Source organism: Dreissena polymorpha, chromosome 11, assembly GCF_020536995.1.
Source record: "Dreissena polymorpha isolate Duluth1 chromosome 11, UMN_Dpol_1.0, whole genome shotgun sequence".
NCBI classification, from domain to species: domain Eukaryota; kingdom Metazoa; phylum Mollusca; class Bivalvia; order Myida; family Dreissenidae; genus Dreissena; species Dreissena polymorpha.
The window spans coordinates 25,452,555-25,471,818 of NC_068365.1; the positions used below are offsets into that span (position 1 = coordinate 25,452,555).

The 19,264-nt window shown below is 35.7% G+C and overlaps 1 protein-coding gene and 1 long non-coding RNA gene across 9 annotated transcripts in view; both read left to right on the top strand.

Annotated features, from left to right (window-relative positions):
- The window catches only part of LOC127850311 (palmitoyltransferase ZDHHC14-like), a 51,709-nt gene that overhangs the window by 17,138 nt on the left and 15,307 nt on the right, over positions 1-19,264 (top strand). For 6 of the 8 annotated variants that reach the window (XM_052383259.1, XM_052383262.1, XM_052383263.1 and 3 more), the window contains exons 4-6: positions 5,764-5,901; positions 9,037-9,085; positions 18,562-18,664. In XM_052383259.1, coding sequence (XP_052239219.1) covers positions 5,764-5,901; positions 9,037-9,085; positions 18,562-18,664 — 290 coding nt within the window. Of the gene's footprint in view, positions 1-5,763; positions 5,902-9,036; positions 9,086-17,892; positions 17,996-18,561; positions 18,665-19,264 lie in introns of all 8 variants that reach the window. The other 2 variants (XM_052383260.1, XM_052383261.1) reach the window with 1 other exon arrangement.
- Positions 13,680-17,254, top strand: LOC127850312 (uncharacterized). The gene is made up of 2 exons (XR_008035196.1): positions 13,680-13,739; positions 17,093-17,254. It is a non-coding gene; the product is annotated as an uncharacterized LOC127850312 (long non-coding RNA).

Below are 19,264 nucleotides of genomic sequence, written 5' to 3' on the forward strand. Positions count from 1 at the left end.
GGTAAGACCATTTTGTTCTAATGACATCTTGGGCTGCACAGAACAGGTCAGTTCCTTTGAATCTCAGGTGAGCAACTTTGGGCCTTTCAGACCCTCTTGTTCCTTATATGGCTAAATATGGCTATAGTTAAATCTTGTTAACACTCAAGAGGCCACATTTATTGTCCGATCTTCATGAAACTTGGTCAGAAGATTCATCCCAATAAATTGAATAATATGGTGGACGAGTTAAAAAATGATGCTGGTTGGTTGAAAAACATGGTCGCCAGGGGGCGGGGCATTTTTCCTTATATGGCTATAGTTAAACCTTGTTAACACTCTAGAGGCCACATTTATTTTCCGATCTTCACGAAACGTGGTCAGAAGATTTGTCCTAATGATATCTTGGATGAGTTCGAAAATGGTTTCGGTTGCTTAAAAAACATGGTCACCAGGGGGGGGGGCATTTTTCCCAATATGGCTACATGTATATATCATGCTTTAGTAAAACCTTGTTAACACTCTTGAGGCCACATTTATTGTCTGATCATCATGAAACTTGGTAAGAAGATTAGTCCAAATGATATCTTGGATGAGTTCGAAAATGGTTCCGGTTGGTGGAAAAACATGGCCGCCAAGGGTCCTGGCAATTATCCTTATAATAAGCTATAGTTAAACCTTGTTAACAATCTAGAAGCCATATTTATTGTACAATCATTATGAAACTTTGTCAGAAGATTTGTCCCAATGATATTTTGGACAAGTTCGAAAATGCTTCCAGTTGCTTGAAAAACATGGCCACCAGTGGGCGGGGTATTTTTCCTTATATGGACTTATGAATCTTCATGAAACTTTGTCAGTATATTTGTTTAAATGATATCTTTGATGTATGAAAATGGTTCTGGTCTGTTGAAAAACGTGGCTGCCAGGGTGTTCACTAGTCATGAAAGTTTGTAAGAACATTTTGTTCTAATGACATCTTGGGCTGCACAGAACAGGTCACAGCGCCCTCACACTACTTTGGGGGAAGGGGTCCGCAGCCCTTAGGAGGGGGATTTTTTTGTAAATGGGGGAATTTTTATAACAAAACACAACGACTGTGTTGAACTGTTATAAACATATATTTCTATATATGTGACTGTCTATATGACAGAAAGGTGGACTTTTACTTTATCTATATAACAGTTATCTTATTTAAAAGTCCAAATATATTGCGGTTGAAGGGGTCCAAAGATCGCACCCTTGATATATCCGGCGTGCAATATAAATTGTCAGGTTATTATTGCATGTTTAAGTATGAATTAGCATAATTTGGCAATCTCAAAACATGCTATTTTCTTACCTTATTGAAGTATGTGTTATATCCATATGTTATTCATTGGTATAAAACAAAACATTATTCCATGTAAGTATTTTCAAATACGTATAATTAAATTTGTAATCCGAAAACAATTGCCAAGTTTTATTGTTCAAGAAAGCATGCAAAAATTAGACCCCATGTACAAAATAACAACAATGACGTCATCTTATCCTCATGGAAAGCATGGTGCATTTTGAATAACTGAGGGAGCTTTGCCTCTCAATTAAAAGTAGGTAGTTTACACTGTATCTTACGCGTAAAGATTGTTGAGATAGGTCAGTATTGACTTGTGACATTTACAGTTAAAATTGTAAACACCCTCATGAGTGCACTGGTGGGATTTTTCGGGGGTTCAAAGCAATTTCAAGTGAGAATGTTAACACCCAAAATGACCTGATGTTTGGCAAGAGGAGTTATTGTTTATCGCAGTACACAGGTGTTACAGTGATGAACAACAAAACCAAACAATCTGGTCAAAACTGGATTATGAATGTCGGATTAAACAGAAAATTAAAGTGGGTGAAAAAAGGGTAAAATACTAGCTTGTACCTGATTTTATCTCCGCAAATTATCAGATTAAAACATGTTATTTGGGAATTATGGTCGTCACATTTTTGGGAGCCATAACCATAGCCGATTTGTGATATATTGGACAACGCAATATAACGGACAGTGATATATTGGAGTCAATTTACAACCATAATTCAGCGATTTTTTTTCTCATTTTCTGAAGGGGAAAAAAATCAGTTTTGGGGAAAAAAAAATTACTTTTCAGGTGTGGGACTGCCGCCGAAATTCGGCGGCAGATTTTATAGATTGAGGACCCTGGGTCAGTTCCTTTGAATCTCAGGTGAGCGACTTTGGGCCTTACAGGCCCTCTTGTTTGTCTTAACTTTGGTTAAGACTACTTATGTTCAATTTTTTTAACAGTTAAAACTACAGCATTTAAGAATAATAAATATTGAACAAACATTAATACACATTTTTTATAATTATGCGCATTTCATTTGCTTCTGATTGCTTCTGATTAGAGCAAAAATTGAAATATTTTTATTGCGCTCACTTGCTGTAAATATTGGGGGCAAAATTCTGTTGAAACTGTTATCAATTTCTTGTGCCCTTAGTACCCTGTACATTGTTGATTGATCTTGGATATTTTTCTATTTGTGACTTGTGTCTGTGAGTCATTTGGCTGAATCCCCTGAGGTTTTGACAGGTTGTAACTTGTATTGTAGAAAACTAGAGGGTTCACCAAGTAAAGGATCAAGGTGTACAACCAACTTCAATTCAATAAAAATGACATTACAAATGTACTTTATTCTGATGAACCTTGAAAGGAAGGCTTCAATTTATAAAACTGCACATGAAAGTGACAGTGCAAGTTTTCCTAGTATGTGGCAGTCAAAACAATTTCAAAAGTCAAAACAATTTCATAATCTATTCCACCTTGAGAGATTAAATTTCCCTAAGCTAGTGCAGTATTAAAGTCTCTTGGTAAGTACATTGTATCAGGTATGCACTATGTCAACTAACCCTTTCCCACTCAGAAGCAAAGTGAAAATGGCTTTTGCAACCAGCATAAAACCAGAACAGCCTGTTTAGTAACTAGCAAAATACGTCAATATACGTATCTAAGTGGTAAAGGGATAAATCATTCATGTTCCTGTTTTAATAATAATAAATTTGTTCGATTCTTATGTTATTTCAATACTGTGTTATGCGTGTGAGGTTTGGGGGTTTGTAAATGCTGATGATATTGAAAGAGTTCATAGAAGATTTTTGAAACAAATACTTGTTGTCAAAATGAGTACCCCTAATTCAGCTGTGTACGTGGAACTAGGGCGATACCCATTATATATAAATCGCTATGCACGAATTATAAAATATTTTATGAAATTGTATACTGTTAAACAAACTAATTGTATATTATATAGTAAACTATGTTATATGAGAAATGGTGCTGAAAATATAATACGATGTAACAATTGGATTACCAAAGTACGGGACTTGCTACAAAACACTGGTTTTGTAGATGTTTGGATGTATCCAGAATCAGTAAATGCAAGTGTATTTATTCTGATATTTAAAAATAGACTTATTGATATTTACATAGGTTTGTGGCTAAATGATTTAAATGTTAAAAGTTCATTAACTCTATACAAAGAATTGAAACATCGATTTGAACTATCTGATTACTTCAACATAATCCAAAACTTTACTTTAAGAAAATACATATTAAAATTAAAACTTTTGTCCCACATGTTAAAAATTGAATCTGGGAGACATATAAAAATTCCTAAAAACGAACGCAAATGTATTATACATGTGTATGTACAAGACGAATACCATTTTGTAATTGTATGTCCTCTTTATACCGATATAAGAAAAATGTATATTGACAAATTCTATTATAACTGACCTAGTATGCATAAATTTATTCTTTTGTTAACAAATACTAAAATCAAAGTCCTAAATAAACTCGCAATATATTGTAAAAATGGTTTTAAAATGAGAACTGATAAATTGAATGCAAACGTTGAGTGATATGATGGCCTAAGTGCATTTTTAACACCTTTTTATGTACTATTTTGGTCACTTTCGCATTACTATGCATGTGCTTATTGCTAATATATTGTCAGTTATGTATATGTAACAATGAACTGGAAATGTTCAAGTTATATGAATTAACTTTCTGTTCTGTTCTGTTCTGATAAATAAGGCTTCCCAGGGGAAAAGCACTAATTAGTGTATGGTTGCGTTTGACGCAAGGCTTGTATATTTCCATCAGTAAAATCTTACAGACATTTAATTGATCCATTTTGCCTGAAGTATTGGAGAATCAATACTGCATGAACTAAATGGATAGCTATGTCTCCTAGATGGTTAGGCTGTTTACATCAGGAATTGCGGTAGGCAGCGACGTAGTCTGCATGGTCTTGGAGATCAATAAGGCTTGGTTTTTTTCCTTATACGGCTTGCGTCATCTATTAGATTAATGTATGGTTACTGATCAATTAAATTGTCTACATTTTGTGTAATGGGGATTGCCTGGCACATTTCTCACCTGATTTACGACTCCATTGAATTGTAACAACTGACTTTGGTTTTTGTTTTGAAAAAATCATGGGGAACAAATATGAAATATTTTTTTTAGAGGCAAGTTGAGTTAAATCTGAGAAGTGTTCCAGACAACAGATGGTTACTAAGAAGTTAAAATGTACATATAAAAAGGAAATTATCTGTTCCCAATCAGAAATTAAGACAATTTAGAAAGAATTGAATAAAAATGATTTGATATAGACTTATTTTGTCTTGCTTTTCCTTTAATGGATATAAAAATCTGCACAAATTTCAGGGCAACTAATTGTATGGCCTTATACAAGACTTATTTATTGGTGTAAAGGAAATATTGTTTGGATAAACAAGGATAAAATAGTTCAGTTAAACTTTATTTGTCTTTTTTTTACCCCTTTAAACCTCAAAGTCTTACGCAATGAATTCTAGCGCATGGTTTTATTCTTCAATAAACTTAATTCAGCTGGACTCAACTGGGCTAAATGAATGTGCGTAAAGTGTGGTCTTAGATTAGCCTGTGCAGTCCATACAGGCTGATCAGGAACGATACTGTCCGCTTTTATGGAAAGGGAGTATATTAACCAGGTTTTCTGAAGGAAAAAACTGATTATTAGATTGGCGAATGTCGGCAGGCGGGTGGGCTGGTGGGTGGGCGGGCGGAACAAGCTTGTCCGGGCCATTACTATGTCGCTCATGGTGAGATTTTAAAATCATTTGGCACATTTGCTTACCATCATTAGACTGCGTGTGTCGCGCGAAAGAATTGCGTCGATATCTCCAAGGTCATGGTCACACTTTGAGTTGAAAACCTGGTTTTGTGACAATTTTGTCCCTTGTTTTAACAAAGAGTCAGTCTGGGCAAGTGTGTCCTATCAGATTAGCCTGAGTGGACTCAATTCAATTCTAAGGTCAAATAAACAGGTTAAAAGCCAACTATATTCATCCACTGGGTATTTTAGTCTATGTTGAATTTTCACTGGAACTGACCATATTTATACTATACGTTAAGGTACACACACTAAATATATAGAACCATTATCACACAAAAAAAACTCATGTAAGTTGTAATGGCAAAGCTGGAACACCCTTTTAAAAAATAAAGCTGTCATAAAACACGTCCAATCTCTACTTAGTATAAATCTTGGGCAGATTCCATTGAACTGGGTCCACCTAATAATTTCTTAGCCCTAAAAACATATTAGTCTGAAACCATATTTCTTTCAGTAATGTTTGCTGGAAATAAAATTATTTACTTGTTATGTTTGTTTGTATGAGTGTTAAATGTTTGTGTTCAGAAGAAACAGAAATATATTAAGAAAAAAGAAAAGTCGAATGTTTGTTTGTTTCAGAGCGTTTTGATCACCACTGCCCGTGGTTGGGGAACTGCGTGGGCAAGCGTAACTACCGCTTCTTCTACCTGTTCATCCTCTCCCTGTCCATCCTGTGTATCTACATCTTCGCCTGCGTCCTCACACATCTCATCTTAAGTAAGTATCTGTAGTCTTTCCGGTGCAGAAGAAAAGTGAATGCAAGTGAATACAACCAGCATAAAACCAGAACAGCTTGTGAGTAGCTCGTAGGATGTTCAGGTTTTATGCTGTTTGTGGCTGATCAGTCCTTAAGGGTTTGAAATGAAGCCTTTACTTCACTCTTTAACACGCAGATAAGCAAATGCAATTTAGTACATTTGTAGTCCCTTACATGATCAAATTAGATTTAAGACCTTCTTACTGAATTCAAGTTTTAAAGGCTTCATTTCCAACCCTGAGATACTGATGAGTAGCAAACAGAATAGAACCTGAACTGCAAGTTAATGTTCTGGTTTAATGCTGGTCGCATAGAATCATTTTCACTTTGCATCTAAGCGCAAAACAGTTAATCAGTTATTGAAATTAGCACGAGACCCCTAGCCCTGCCCTGGTAAGTTTTGAACTAGGCTTTCTCAGATTCTTATTTTCTTATAATTATTTGCAGGCTTGTAATTCTTTTTATGCCCCTGGTAGAATTGCAGTCACACTGTCTGTCTGTCAGTCTGTCGGTCCATCCTACCTTCCATTTCCAGAGTTTTTTTACCAAAACACTTTCAGATACATGTATTTTCTTTATTTTTGATGTGTAAGTGTACCTGCATGGTTAACAGTATGAGGTTTATTTCGATCCATTAATTCTTGCGGGAAGTTATGGGCCTTTGACTAAGGAGTTTTCTTTAAAATAAATGCTTTCAGAAACCAAACTTATTTTTGGTGTGTGAGTCAACCCACATGACTTACAGATCAAGTTTAAATGTTGTTTTGGTCAGCTGATTCTTGACATAAGAAACAGACTTTTGGCTTAACCATTTTCTCTAAAAATAACAATTTTCCTGATCTTTTTCCAAAACGCTTTGGGATACTTACCTATTTTTGGTGTAGGGCTTTACCTGTAGGGGGCATTGTGTTCCACAAAACGAGCTCTTGTTTGCTCATATAATATAAATGATTGTAATTGCTGGGTAACACTGCTTGTTTCATGGACAGTCTTTGAGGCATTTGTCAAGGGTTGGTTTAATCAGTTGGTAGTAGGGAGTATTCTTTATCAGGGGTTCTTGAATACACTTCAATGGCTACTTGACTTGCATAAGAGTGGTCATAATTTCTATTGTTGTACTCATTTTTAGTAAGTGTGAATCCTTGTGACTCATGATAATACAGATAAACATATGATAATTGATTTTGATGGATTATTAATTTAATTTCCTGTGTTTTCTGAGATATGGATTGTCAAAAGTTTAACGCTTGGCTCATCATTAACTAAATATACCTTTTGTATTAATTATGGAACATTGAAAAAGATGTTTCAGTGATTGCAATTATGACTTTCTAAATGAGTGATAAACACATTTTAAATCTATCATTTCCTCATAAATCACAGAATAAAATAATACAAATGTTACATTTTGTTCACTGCACTCATTGTCAGTAAGAACCTCTGAGGGAACATAATTATACAGTTATTGATAGTTTTCGATACTGTTTCAAAACTAAATTGTCAAATCATATTTCACCTTATCATTGTTTATCAGCCAGTAACCAACTCTTTGTCACATTTTTACATATATATATAATAAGGCTTTTTAAAATTTAAAATGTCCTCACGGTTTAATTCTTTGCGTCAGAATTGACTCCAAATGACACCAACGTAATGATGAATCTAATGAAATGAACCAATATTGATTTGCTCTACCGATGTATGAGTCAGTCTAGACCTATTTTATCTGTAGCCACAATAAATGTTTCATAATACATGTACCTTTGTGACTGGTCGATCTGACAAAGTTGTCTATATCTTTGGTCATGAAACCCCTTTCACCTGATTATCACCCTGTTGATAAACTTAAACTTATTTGTACATATTGATATAATTTTCTCTCTTGAGTGTAGCGTAACTTTTTATAGCAGACAAGTCAGATGACTTGTCAGGTAATCTTTTCACACTTAGAAGCAATTAACCCTTAAAGCGCTGGAGCTGAATTTTAAAGGCCTTTGCAAACAGTTTGGATCCAGATGAGACGTGGCGTCTCATCTGGATCCAAACTGTTTGCTATTCTGATAGTATTCTTTGAAAAAGATCAAAGAAAATGCTAATTTTATAAATTCAGCAGACGACATTTTAGCAGAAGACAAATTACCCAGCATGCAAAGGGTTAAAAATGGCTATGTGCAAACAGCATAAAACCAGAATAGCCTGTGAGTCACTCGCAGTTTGTTCAGGTTTTATGCTCTGTGAGTCACTCGCAGTTTGTTCAGGCTTATGCTGTTTACTGCTCATCAGTATCTAAGGGTTGGAGGGAGATGATTCTATTTTTAGTCTTAAAGAAATTGAATGTAGTAAGAAAGGCGTCAATTAAATGTTACTTTCTAAGGGACTACAAATGCGTGAAAATACCTATCTACATGTAAGTGGTAAAGGGATAAGTATGTTCAGGAAGAGTTGTGTTGTATGTAAGAACCAGGTCTCTAGATCCAAGGCCATGGTCACAGTTATTATGTATCATTCAGTTGTGTGACCTACATGTACCTGTTTATGTTTTATTGAATAATGTTGTATGAAAATCTTGTAGTTAACATAATTATGAACATGCAATATTTTTTGGTTACTTAAGAATGATAAGATATGTATATTGTATAAACATAAATGATTAATAAATATGATTCAATGATTAAATCATGTATACTGTATACACATAAATACATGATGGTTATGGTTAAAGCATTATGCTTTTGAAAATCAAACAAATAACCCCAGTAGTTTATAAATACATACAAATGCAAAATACAGCAAGAGAAGAGGCCGAAGAATGTGCAGTAAGTGTTGTCCCAGATAAGCATGTGCAGCGTGGACTTATGGAAATTGTTGTGTAAAAATGTCTCTTATACCTGAAAATTCAGTAAAGGTGGAAAGTGTTGTCCCTGATGAGCCTCTGTGGACTGCGCAGGCTAGTCTTGGATGACACTTCACACATATGGATGAGCCTCTTTGGACTGCGCAGGCTAGTCTTGGATGACACTTCACACATATGAATTAAGCCCAGTTTTTCCAGGATAAGGCTCATTTTATCTGTGTTTTTTTCCTTTTTGTTTCAGGATCACAGGCAGACAATTTTCTTCATGCAATGAGAGATTCCCCGGCCAGATATCCTTTATATAACACATTGTAACCACGAGGTTCTTATTGTGTACCTTCCAGAATAAACTGGAAAAACAGTGGGATATTAATCCCCATTTTATCTAGAAATTACCTGATAAAGTTTTGATGTTGATGCTATTAGTATCCTGATTGGTAGTTTATTGTTTAGCAATGAAAAAACTTATAGCTTTAGGCAAATGATTTTTCTTGCATGGAAACTGGTACTACAGATGAATATCATGAGAAATGAAGACAAGCTTGTAAGAAATCAATTGAGATAAATGTCTTTTGTTTGGACTTGTATTTCAATCAGGGAAGTCTGTCTGGTAGTGGTAGTGAGATTATGAAACCTTGCTTGACTTTATAGCATCCAGCTTAGCTCCAGACCAGACTTTGCTTAACCCTTTAAGCGCTGGAACCGGATTTTAAAGGCCTTTGCAAACAGTTTGAATCCAGATGAGACGCCACAGAACGTGGCGTCTCATCAGGATCCAAACTGTTTGCTATTCTGATAGTATTCTTTGAAAAAGATCAAAGAAAATGCTAATTTTATAAATTCAGCAGACGACATTTTAGCAGAAGACAAATTACCCAGCATGCAAAGGGTTAATGTGCTGGTCTGGAACTATGCTGGCAGCAGAATGCACAAGACTTATTTCGGAATGACTTGGTTCATTAGAATAAAATATAAGATGCATGCTGATGAACTGCATATGTCAATATAAGAGTGAATAAGGAAGGTATCTAAAACAATTTTTATGTTTCACTACCTTTCTTCATTTTTTATGTATGAAAAGAAAGAAATGACTACAACTTCAAATTAGTATTCATTTATTTAAGTCTAAGACAAGAAAGTTTGTAGATTAAAAGGGGGAATGACAGGTTTAAATAACTTTGATGCATTGGTTAGACAAGTAATGACCATTCATAGCTGTCAAAGCAGCAGCATAATCATTTTCTGTGGAAAGAATATGACCATAGCAACAACATCAAAAGCATGATTTTGATTCAAAAACAAACAAACTGGTGACGTCTGTGTGCACAACAACAACATCTGTATGTAAGAACTCTTAGTTTTCAGACACTTTAAAATAACTATTTTTCTGCGTGTCCGAAAATTTAGATACCAAAAGTATTAAAAAATTATAGGTGTCTGAAAATTTAGAGACGCAAATTAAGGTGTCGGAAATGATAAATAATTATATTAAAATGAATGCAATTAATAAATGTACAACAATTTTCTTGTGATTAAATCTTCTTTTTCTGCTTAAAAAATAAATACAACTTCACAGCTTTGCTTACTATTGCCTGCAATGTTAAAGAAAAAAAAAGAAAAAACAGAAAACATTCTGCTTCCTTAATAGGACGACACTGTTTCAAAGGCTTTCTGGTGAATCCATTATTGTCCCCTACTGGTTTTACCGGAGGGGACTTATGGTTTTCGCTCTGTGCGTCTGTGAGTCTGTCACATTTTTCTGGATCCTGCGATAACTTAAAAAGTTCTTAATATTTGTTCATGAAAATTGAAACATGGATAGATGGCAATATGGACATTATTCACGTCATTTCATTTTGTTCCTACATAGAAAATTCTGGTTGCTATGGCAACAAATAGACTAGAAATACTGATGAAAATGGTGGTTTTCTGGATCCTGCGATAACTTTAAAAGCTCTTCATATTTATGCCCCCCTTCGAAGAAGAGGGGGTATATTGCTTTGCTCATGTCGGTCGGTCGGTCTGTCGGTCTGTCGGTCTGTCCACCAGGTGGTTGTCAGACGATAACTCAAGAACACTTGGGCCTAGGATCATGAAACTTCATAGGTCCATTGATCATGACTCGCAGATGACCCCTATTGATTTTGAGGTCACTAGGTCAAAGGTCAAGGTCACTGTGACCCGAAATAGTAAAATGGTTTTTGAATGATAACTCAAGAACGCATACGCCTAGGATCATGAAACTTCATGGGTAGATTGATCATGAATTGCAGATGACCCCTATTGATTTTGAGGTCACTAGGTCAAAGGTCAAGGTCACGGTGACTCGAAATAGTAAAATGGTTTCCGGATGATAACTCAAGAATGCATACGCCTAGGATCATGAAACTTCATGGGTAGATTGATCATGACTAGCAGATGACGCCTATTGATTTTGAGGTCACTAGGTCAAAGGTCACGGTGACCCGAAATAGTAAAATGGTTTTCGGATGATTACTCAAGAACGCATACGCCTAGGATCATGAAACTTCACAGGTAGATTGATCATGACTTGCAGATGACCCCTATAGATTTTGAGGTCACAAGGTCAAAGGTCAAGGTCACGGTGCCCGAAATAGTAAAATGATTTTCGGATGATAACTCAAGAACGCTTTTGCCTAGGATCATGACACTTCATAGGTATATTGATCGTGACTCGCAGATGACCCTTATTGATTTTCAAGTCACTAGGTCAAAGGTCAAGGTCACAGTGACAAAAAACGTATTCACACAATGGCTGCCACTACAACGGACAGCCCATATGGGGGGCATGCATGTTTTACAAACAGCCTTTGTTTTTCATGAAACTTGAATCATGGATAAATGGCAATATGGACATTATGCACGTCATTTCATTTTGTTCCTATGTCAAAAATTCTGGTTGCTATGGCAACCAAAAAAAAAAAAAATCTGAAAATGGTGGAATTTCTGACAATGGTGGAGCCGGTAGGGGACCATATTGCATGACAATAGCCTTGTTTTCATTATTTTGTACTGGTATATATGGTTATTGACCCAATGACCCAAATGTTATGGTTCATTGCCCTCAGGCATGCATCTGCCAGGTTTTATTACTTTAGTGCGGTTGTAAAAATCCATGATCAAAGTGTCACATGATAGGCAAAAACAGGGCCGAAGTCTGTAGAATAGCTCGGTAAAACATACTGTCAGAAAATTAAGAGACATTAATTATGGACAAAAACCTGTTTGTCCGAAAATTAAGGGTGATGAAAAATAATTATTATTGCTAAAAAAGAGGGTGTCCGAAAACTTAGATTAATTACGGTACATTTGATGTATTAGTTTGGTTCCAACATTTGTAAAAGACATTCAGGTTCATATTGTTAATGACAACTAGGCAATTCCTGATTATACTGAGGGAACATATTATCATGTTATAGGAATTTTTTTGTTGATTGCATAGATTTCTAGCCAGACTAATCAATTTTTTTTGGCAGCAAAGCATTTTAGTTAGTACTGCCTGCAGCAAAAGTACAAGGAACATGAATCATCATTGACTGCTTGATATTTGAAATGTGGCCAGCATCTCCTTAATTTTTTTTATTTCTTGATATTTGAAATGTGGCCAGAATCTCTTATTTTTAGTCCCCTACCGGTTTCACCGGAGGGGACTTATGGTTTTGTCTCCGTCCGTCACACTTTTCTGGATCTGGATCCTGCGATAACTTTAAAAGTTCTTAATATTTTTTCATGAAACTTTAATATGGATAGATGGCAATGTGGACATTATGCACGTCATTTGATTTTGTTCCTACGTAAAAAATTGTGGTTGCTATGGCAACAAATAGACTAGAAATAGTGCTAAAAATGGTGTTTTTTTCTGGATCCTGCGATAACTTTTAAAAGTTCTTAATATTTTCTCATGAAACTTGGAACATGGATAGATGGCAATATGGACATTATGCACGTCATTTCATTTTGTTCCTACGTAAAAAATTGTGGTTGCTATGGCAACGAATAGACTAGAAATAGTGCTGAAAATGGTGTTTTTTTTCTGGATCCTGCGATAACTTTAAAAGTTCTTAATATTTTTTCATGAAACTTGCAACATGGATAGATGGCAATATGGGCATTATGCACATCATTTCATTTTGTTCCTACGTCAAAAATTCTGGTTGCTATGGCAACAAAAAGACTAGAAATAGTGCTGAACATGGTGTTTTTTCTGGATCCTGCGATAACTTTATAAGTTCTAAATATTTTTTCATGAAATTTGCAACATGGGTAGATGGCAATATGGACATTATGCACATCATTTCATTTTGTTCCTACATCAAAAATTGTGGTTGCTATGGCAACAAATAGACTAGAAATAGTGCTGAAAATGGTGGTTTTTTCTGGATCCTGCGATAACTTTAAAAGTTCTTAATATTTCTTCATGAAACTTGGAACATGTATAGATGGCAATATGGACATTTTGCACGTCATTTCATTTTGTTCCTACGTCAAAAATTGTGGTTGCTATGGAAACAAAAAAATAAATATTCTGACAATGGTGAAATTTCTGACAGTGGTCGAGCCGGTAGGGGACTTTTATTGCTTGGCAATAGACTTGTTTTTATGCCCCCCTTCGAAGAAGAGGGGGTATATTGCTTTGCTTATGTCGGTCAGTCTGTCTGTCGGTCGGTCAGTCCACCAGGTGGTTTCCGGATGATAACTCAAGAACGCTTGGGCCTAGGATCATGAAACTTCATAGGTACATTGATCATGAATCGCAGATGACCCCTATAGATTTTGAGGTCACTAGGCCAAAGGTCAAGGTCACGGTGACCCTGAATAGTAAAATGATTTTCGGATGATAACTCAAGAACGCATACGCCTAGGATCATGAAACTTCATGGGTAGATTGATCATGACTCGCAGATGACCCCTATTGATTTTGAGGTCACAAGGTCAAAGGTCAAGGTCACGGTGACCCGAAATAGTAAAATGATTTTAGGGTGATTACTCAAGAACGCATACTCCTAGGATTATGAAACTTGATAGGTAGATTGATCATGACTCGCAGATGACCCCCTATTGATTTTGAGGTCACTAGGTCAAAGGTCAAGGTCACGGTGATCCGAAATAGTAAAATGGTTTTCGGATGATAACTCAAGAACGCATATGCCTAGGATCATGAAACTTCATGGGTAGATTGATCATGACTCTCAGATGACCCCTTTTGATTATGAGGTCACTAGGTCAAAGGTCAAGGTCACAGTGACAAAAAATGTATTCACACAATGGCTGCCACTACAACTGACAGCCCATATGGGGGGCATGCATGTTTTACAAACAGCCCTTGTTATATTTTTCTTTAGTATGTGAGACGTTAAAATGTCTATCTTAAAAAATCCTACATACCTCATGAACCATCTCAAGACCGTCATTTTAATCAAATTTTGAGGTTAAAAACCTTCACTAATGACTGGGGTTTTATGGTTAATAAATCATTTCAGGTGAAAAAGCTTTAAGAACATAAATAATAATTTTGAGCTAGTAAATCAAAATGTTGTTTGAATCATTTAAAAATGCATAAGTACCAACGTAACATAAAGAAAAAAGTAACATACAATATGGTGTCTAAAACCTGATGGTAAATGTAACGCCTGTTTTTTGCAGGAATACTTTGGTGTACATGTATGAATATTCATGAGATGGTTGATAGAAACTACTCTGTCTGCAGGGATTTTGGTTTCAATTGAATGATTGATCACCATCGGTCCTTGGATAGATTCCATCTGCATTAGACATGTGCAGTTGTTTGCTGCATTCATATATTGTGTAACTTTGTGTTTTCAAATTGTATGAGGTCCTACCAGGGTTCTACCAGCCCCCAGAGGCATCTTTTTGTGAAGATCCTGATTGTGTCCTAGCACTTCAACCTAATTCACTATGTAGACTTAGGAAAGTTGTGACAAATTTTGAATAATACAGCAATATTTTTTACCAATTAGGAAAATAACCAGTGAATACCTTGTTTTGACATTAAAATAAAATAATTTAAGATTTTTTTACTGTCTTAAACCTTGCTGTTTCAAGAAGCGAATAATGGATTTCCCAGGAATGGTTGCAGTTAATCATGCAAAAGTGTTAAGTTTTGATTTAGAAATTGTTTAAAAAAAGGACTGGTTTGTTCCTTATGTATCACATTTTGCAGTGTTAATTATTGCAAAATGTTGTTTGAACTCGTCTTTTCAAGTAAAATTATATTCAAAATTTTTACCCTGTCGCTGCTGATTCTATTGGCAAATAACTTAATTATTGATAAACTACCCAATATGCACGTCTCAGTCTGATATTGTTCTCATATCAGTTGAAAATCAGACTTTTTCAAGCTCATTATATTTTCCACATTCTAAGTGTTTATTGGCCAGTTATATACCCGGTATGGCTTATATTCAACAAGACAAAAATTTGTCAAATGCTCCCATTCAATACCTATGCATCTTTAAATCATCAATTGTATTTGTTAATTGTCTTGTAGTAAGTTGTAGATCTATTTGTTTTTAGAAAATATTTCTCACTGTTACATAATAACTGTATCATTTGAAATATGAAATTATTTTGGTCTATTAGTATTCTTCTTGGAAAATGTGAACTAATCATGCCAGCATTAATGTTCTCAGCAGGAGAGATGTTTTGAAAGCTCATTAATGTAATAACTTCACGTATTCTTTCCAAGAAAATACTGGTGTTATTATAAGGTATTAACTGATGTTTTCTTCATTTTTATGTTATCGCAGCTTTGTTCTGGTTTGATGGGGCTTCTTAGGAGTGGCAAGATATAAAAATCTCTTTAATGGCCTCAGTTTATCCAATCTGGGTGAAACTTGGTCAGAATGTGTTCAAGGCTGAGTTCTATGTGGGTCACTGGTGTTCAGAAACTAGGTAACTATGTAAAATCTTAGAAAAATCCTGTTATCTTTATATATGCACATTTATGACTCAATCTTGATGAAAATTTTCATACGTTTTTTTCTTGACAATATCAAGGCCAAGTTTAATCTGGGTCGTGTATGTCCAAATTACTAAGTCACCAGGTAAAATCTTAGAAAACCATTGTGACCACGCTTGAGCACATTTGTAACTTAATCTTGATGAAACTTAGTCAGAACCAGGGCCCTCGTTTGGCACTTTTTACCGCCGAATATCGGCAGCTTCCCCTATGAAAAAAGTATACTTTTTTCCCCTTTTTCAGCTAAAATTTTTTTTTTTTTTTTTTTTAATTTAATACCTATGTTGCCAGCTTGCATCATGCTACTAACCTTTGATTAAATGTATATTTATGTAAATCACATTAAAATATAGCAATTTTAGGTGTTGAATGGTTGGTGAAAAGATCTTCTAAAATTCCCCTTTTCACCCAAAATGACGCGAAATTCCTCCTCATGAGGGATGTGGGTGGCTTCCCCTGGTGGCAAGAGAGGGCCCTGAGAACATGGTCTTAATGATACCTCAATATAGTTCCAAGTGTATCACCAGGGGTATTATTGCCTACCAAACTTGAAATCACTTTAGAGGTCACATTTTTCACTCAATCTCAATAAAACTTGGTCAGTATGTTTATCTTGAAAATACATTTTTATTGAGGCTTAGTTCTAATATGGGTATCATGTGTCATGGTTGCCTGGTGAAATCTTAGAAAACCTATACTACCACTCCAGAAGCCACATTTATAACTCAACTTTTCTAAATTGTTCAGAATTTTTATGCCCCCTTTCGAAGAAAAGGGGGTATAAAGTTTTCGAACTGTCCGTCAGTCTGTCAGTCTGTCACACTTTTTGTGTCCGCTCTCTAATTCAAATAGTTTTCATCCGATCTTGCAGTCTGTTCAGGTTTTATGATGTTTGCTGCTCATCAGTATCTTAGGGTTGGAAATGAAGCCTTTAAAACTTGAATTTAGTAAGAAAAATCTTTAATTATGCCCCCCTTCAAAGAAGAGGGGGTATATTGCTTTGCATATGTCAGTCGGTCGGTCAGTCTGTCCACCAGGTGGTTTCCGGATGATAACTCAAGAACGCTTAGGCCTAGGATCATGAAACTTCATAGGTAGATAGATCATGACTCACAGATGACCCCTATTGATTTTGAAGTCACTAGGTCAAAGGTCAAGGTCTCGGTGACCCGAAATAGTAAAATGGTTTCCGGATGATAACTCAAGAACGCATATGCCTAGGATCATGAAACTTCATGGGTAGATTGATCATGACTCGCAGATGACCCCTATTGATTTTGAGGTCACTAGGTCAAAGGTCAAGGTCACGGTGACCCGAAATAGTAAAATGGTTTCCGGATGATAACTCAAGAACACATATGCCTAGGATCATGAAACTTCATGGGTAGAATGATCATGACTCGCAGATGACCCCTATTGATTTTGAGGTCACTAGGTCAAAGGTCAAGGTCACAGTGACCCGAAATAGTTAAATGGTTTCCGGATGATAACTCAAGAACGCTTACGCCTAGGATCATGAAACTTCATAGGTACATTGATCATGACTCGCAGATGATCCATATTGATTTTCAGGTCACTAGGTCAAAGGCCAAGGTCATGGTGACCCGAAACAGTAAAATTGTTTCCGGATGATAACTCAAGAATGCTTTTGCCTAGGATCATGACACTTCATAGGAACATTGATCATGACTCGCAGATGACCCCTATTGATTTCCAGGTCACTAGGTCAAAGGTCAAGGTCACAGTGACAAAAAACGTATTCACACAATGGCTGCCACTACAAAGGACAGTCCATATGGGGGGCATGCATGTTTTACAAACAGCCCTTGTTAAATTTAACTATCTTAGGGACTGCCAATGCGTAAAAATACATATCTACATGTAAGTGGGAAAGATTAAAGGATCATGCCATTGTTAAATGATCACAAGAAACACTGCTGAATTATAATAGTCTGTTTTCTCTTGAGTATTCAGAAGAAAACAAAGCAACTTTGTTTGATTTTGTTTTATGATAAATTAACAATGTTTTTTCGATGATGGAAATAAAATAGATAACCTTGCAACAAATCATTCTTCCAGACCTTAACTGTTATGCACTATTGTGGAAGCGATAATTTGTTTCTTTTCGGTGTGGTCAATTATTGGCCTGGCTGGTTTCCACACGTATCTGGCCGCAAGCGAACAAACCACAAACGAAGATGTGAGTGGTCACTGTTGTCATAAATTTGAGAGTGGAGCACAAACTGTTGTATCTTCAGAACGTTGCAAAGCTAGATACAGTAGTTTTATGCTTATTGCTTGTCATGTTGCTTATTGGCACATTTCTCGTTTTTGTCGTTTCCTTGTTTCTAAGTATTATTTTTCATCAGTTTTCATGAAAAATTTAATATAGTTTTATCTGCATTTTAAAGGTATATTAACTGTTTCAGAATTAAGGCCTACATTTCATTTGTGGGCAATTATGTGAAAACTTGCATCTACTTAATATTGTTTTTACAATACAGAAATGCCTGTTATATATGATTCATTTGAAGTAAACACTCTTCTTATACTAGTATGTCAATATAGCGAAGTTTATGTTCTGTATTTTATGTATAGTTGTATTTAGTTGCATATCTATCATTAATTTACATTTCTCTAAAAATGCATTATGTTAAACTGTATATATTATATACTTAAAATATAATTGTAAGTATATGAATGTTGTACAATTTTGTGTATTTATTTTTATTTCTTGATTTGTTTTTCCTTGACCTGTGTGTTCACTGTGATAGAGATTATCATTTGTTTCTTCTCCGTTTGGTCGGTCGTTGGCTTGACAGGGTTTCATTCGTACCTAGTCGCTTCACAGCAAACCACTAACGAAGATGTGAGTATTTTGTCACTGAAGCTTTCGCTTTAAATTTTGCCTTTTATAGCTTTGACTTTTGCTTTGAATTTTTCAGGTGTTTGATTCCTCCTCCTTTTAGTTTATGTCCTCCTTTTGAGTGTCAAGTTTTAGTCAAGTCCTTTTGCTTCACAAATGAGCCTTGCTCTGTGAAAATGGGGCTTAATCCATGTGCATTCCACACAGGCTAAACTGGGACAATATTTTTATGTCCCCCACTATAGTGTTTTTGCCCTGTCTGTTGGTCTGTTGGTTGGTTTGCGCCAACTTTAATATTTGCAATTTTTTCATGAAAAGAAAGTTACTTTTAAACGAAAAGCAAGTCTAGGCGGAAAGTGACATCCCTTGTTGTCTGTGTGGGCTGCACAGGATAATCTGGGAAGACGCTTTATGAACATACATTAAGCCCCATTTTTAAGGGCCAGAGTGCCACTCAAATAGTTTTTAGCGAGGCTGTTTTCGGAGAAAACCCGAGCTATTGTTATAGCCAGCTAGTCCGACGTCCGCTGTCTGCCGTAGGCGTCATGCCAAAACCTAAACATTGCCTCTAAAATCAAAGTGCTTCCACCAACAACTTTGAAA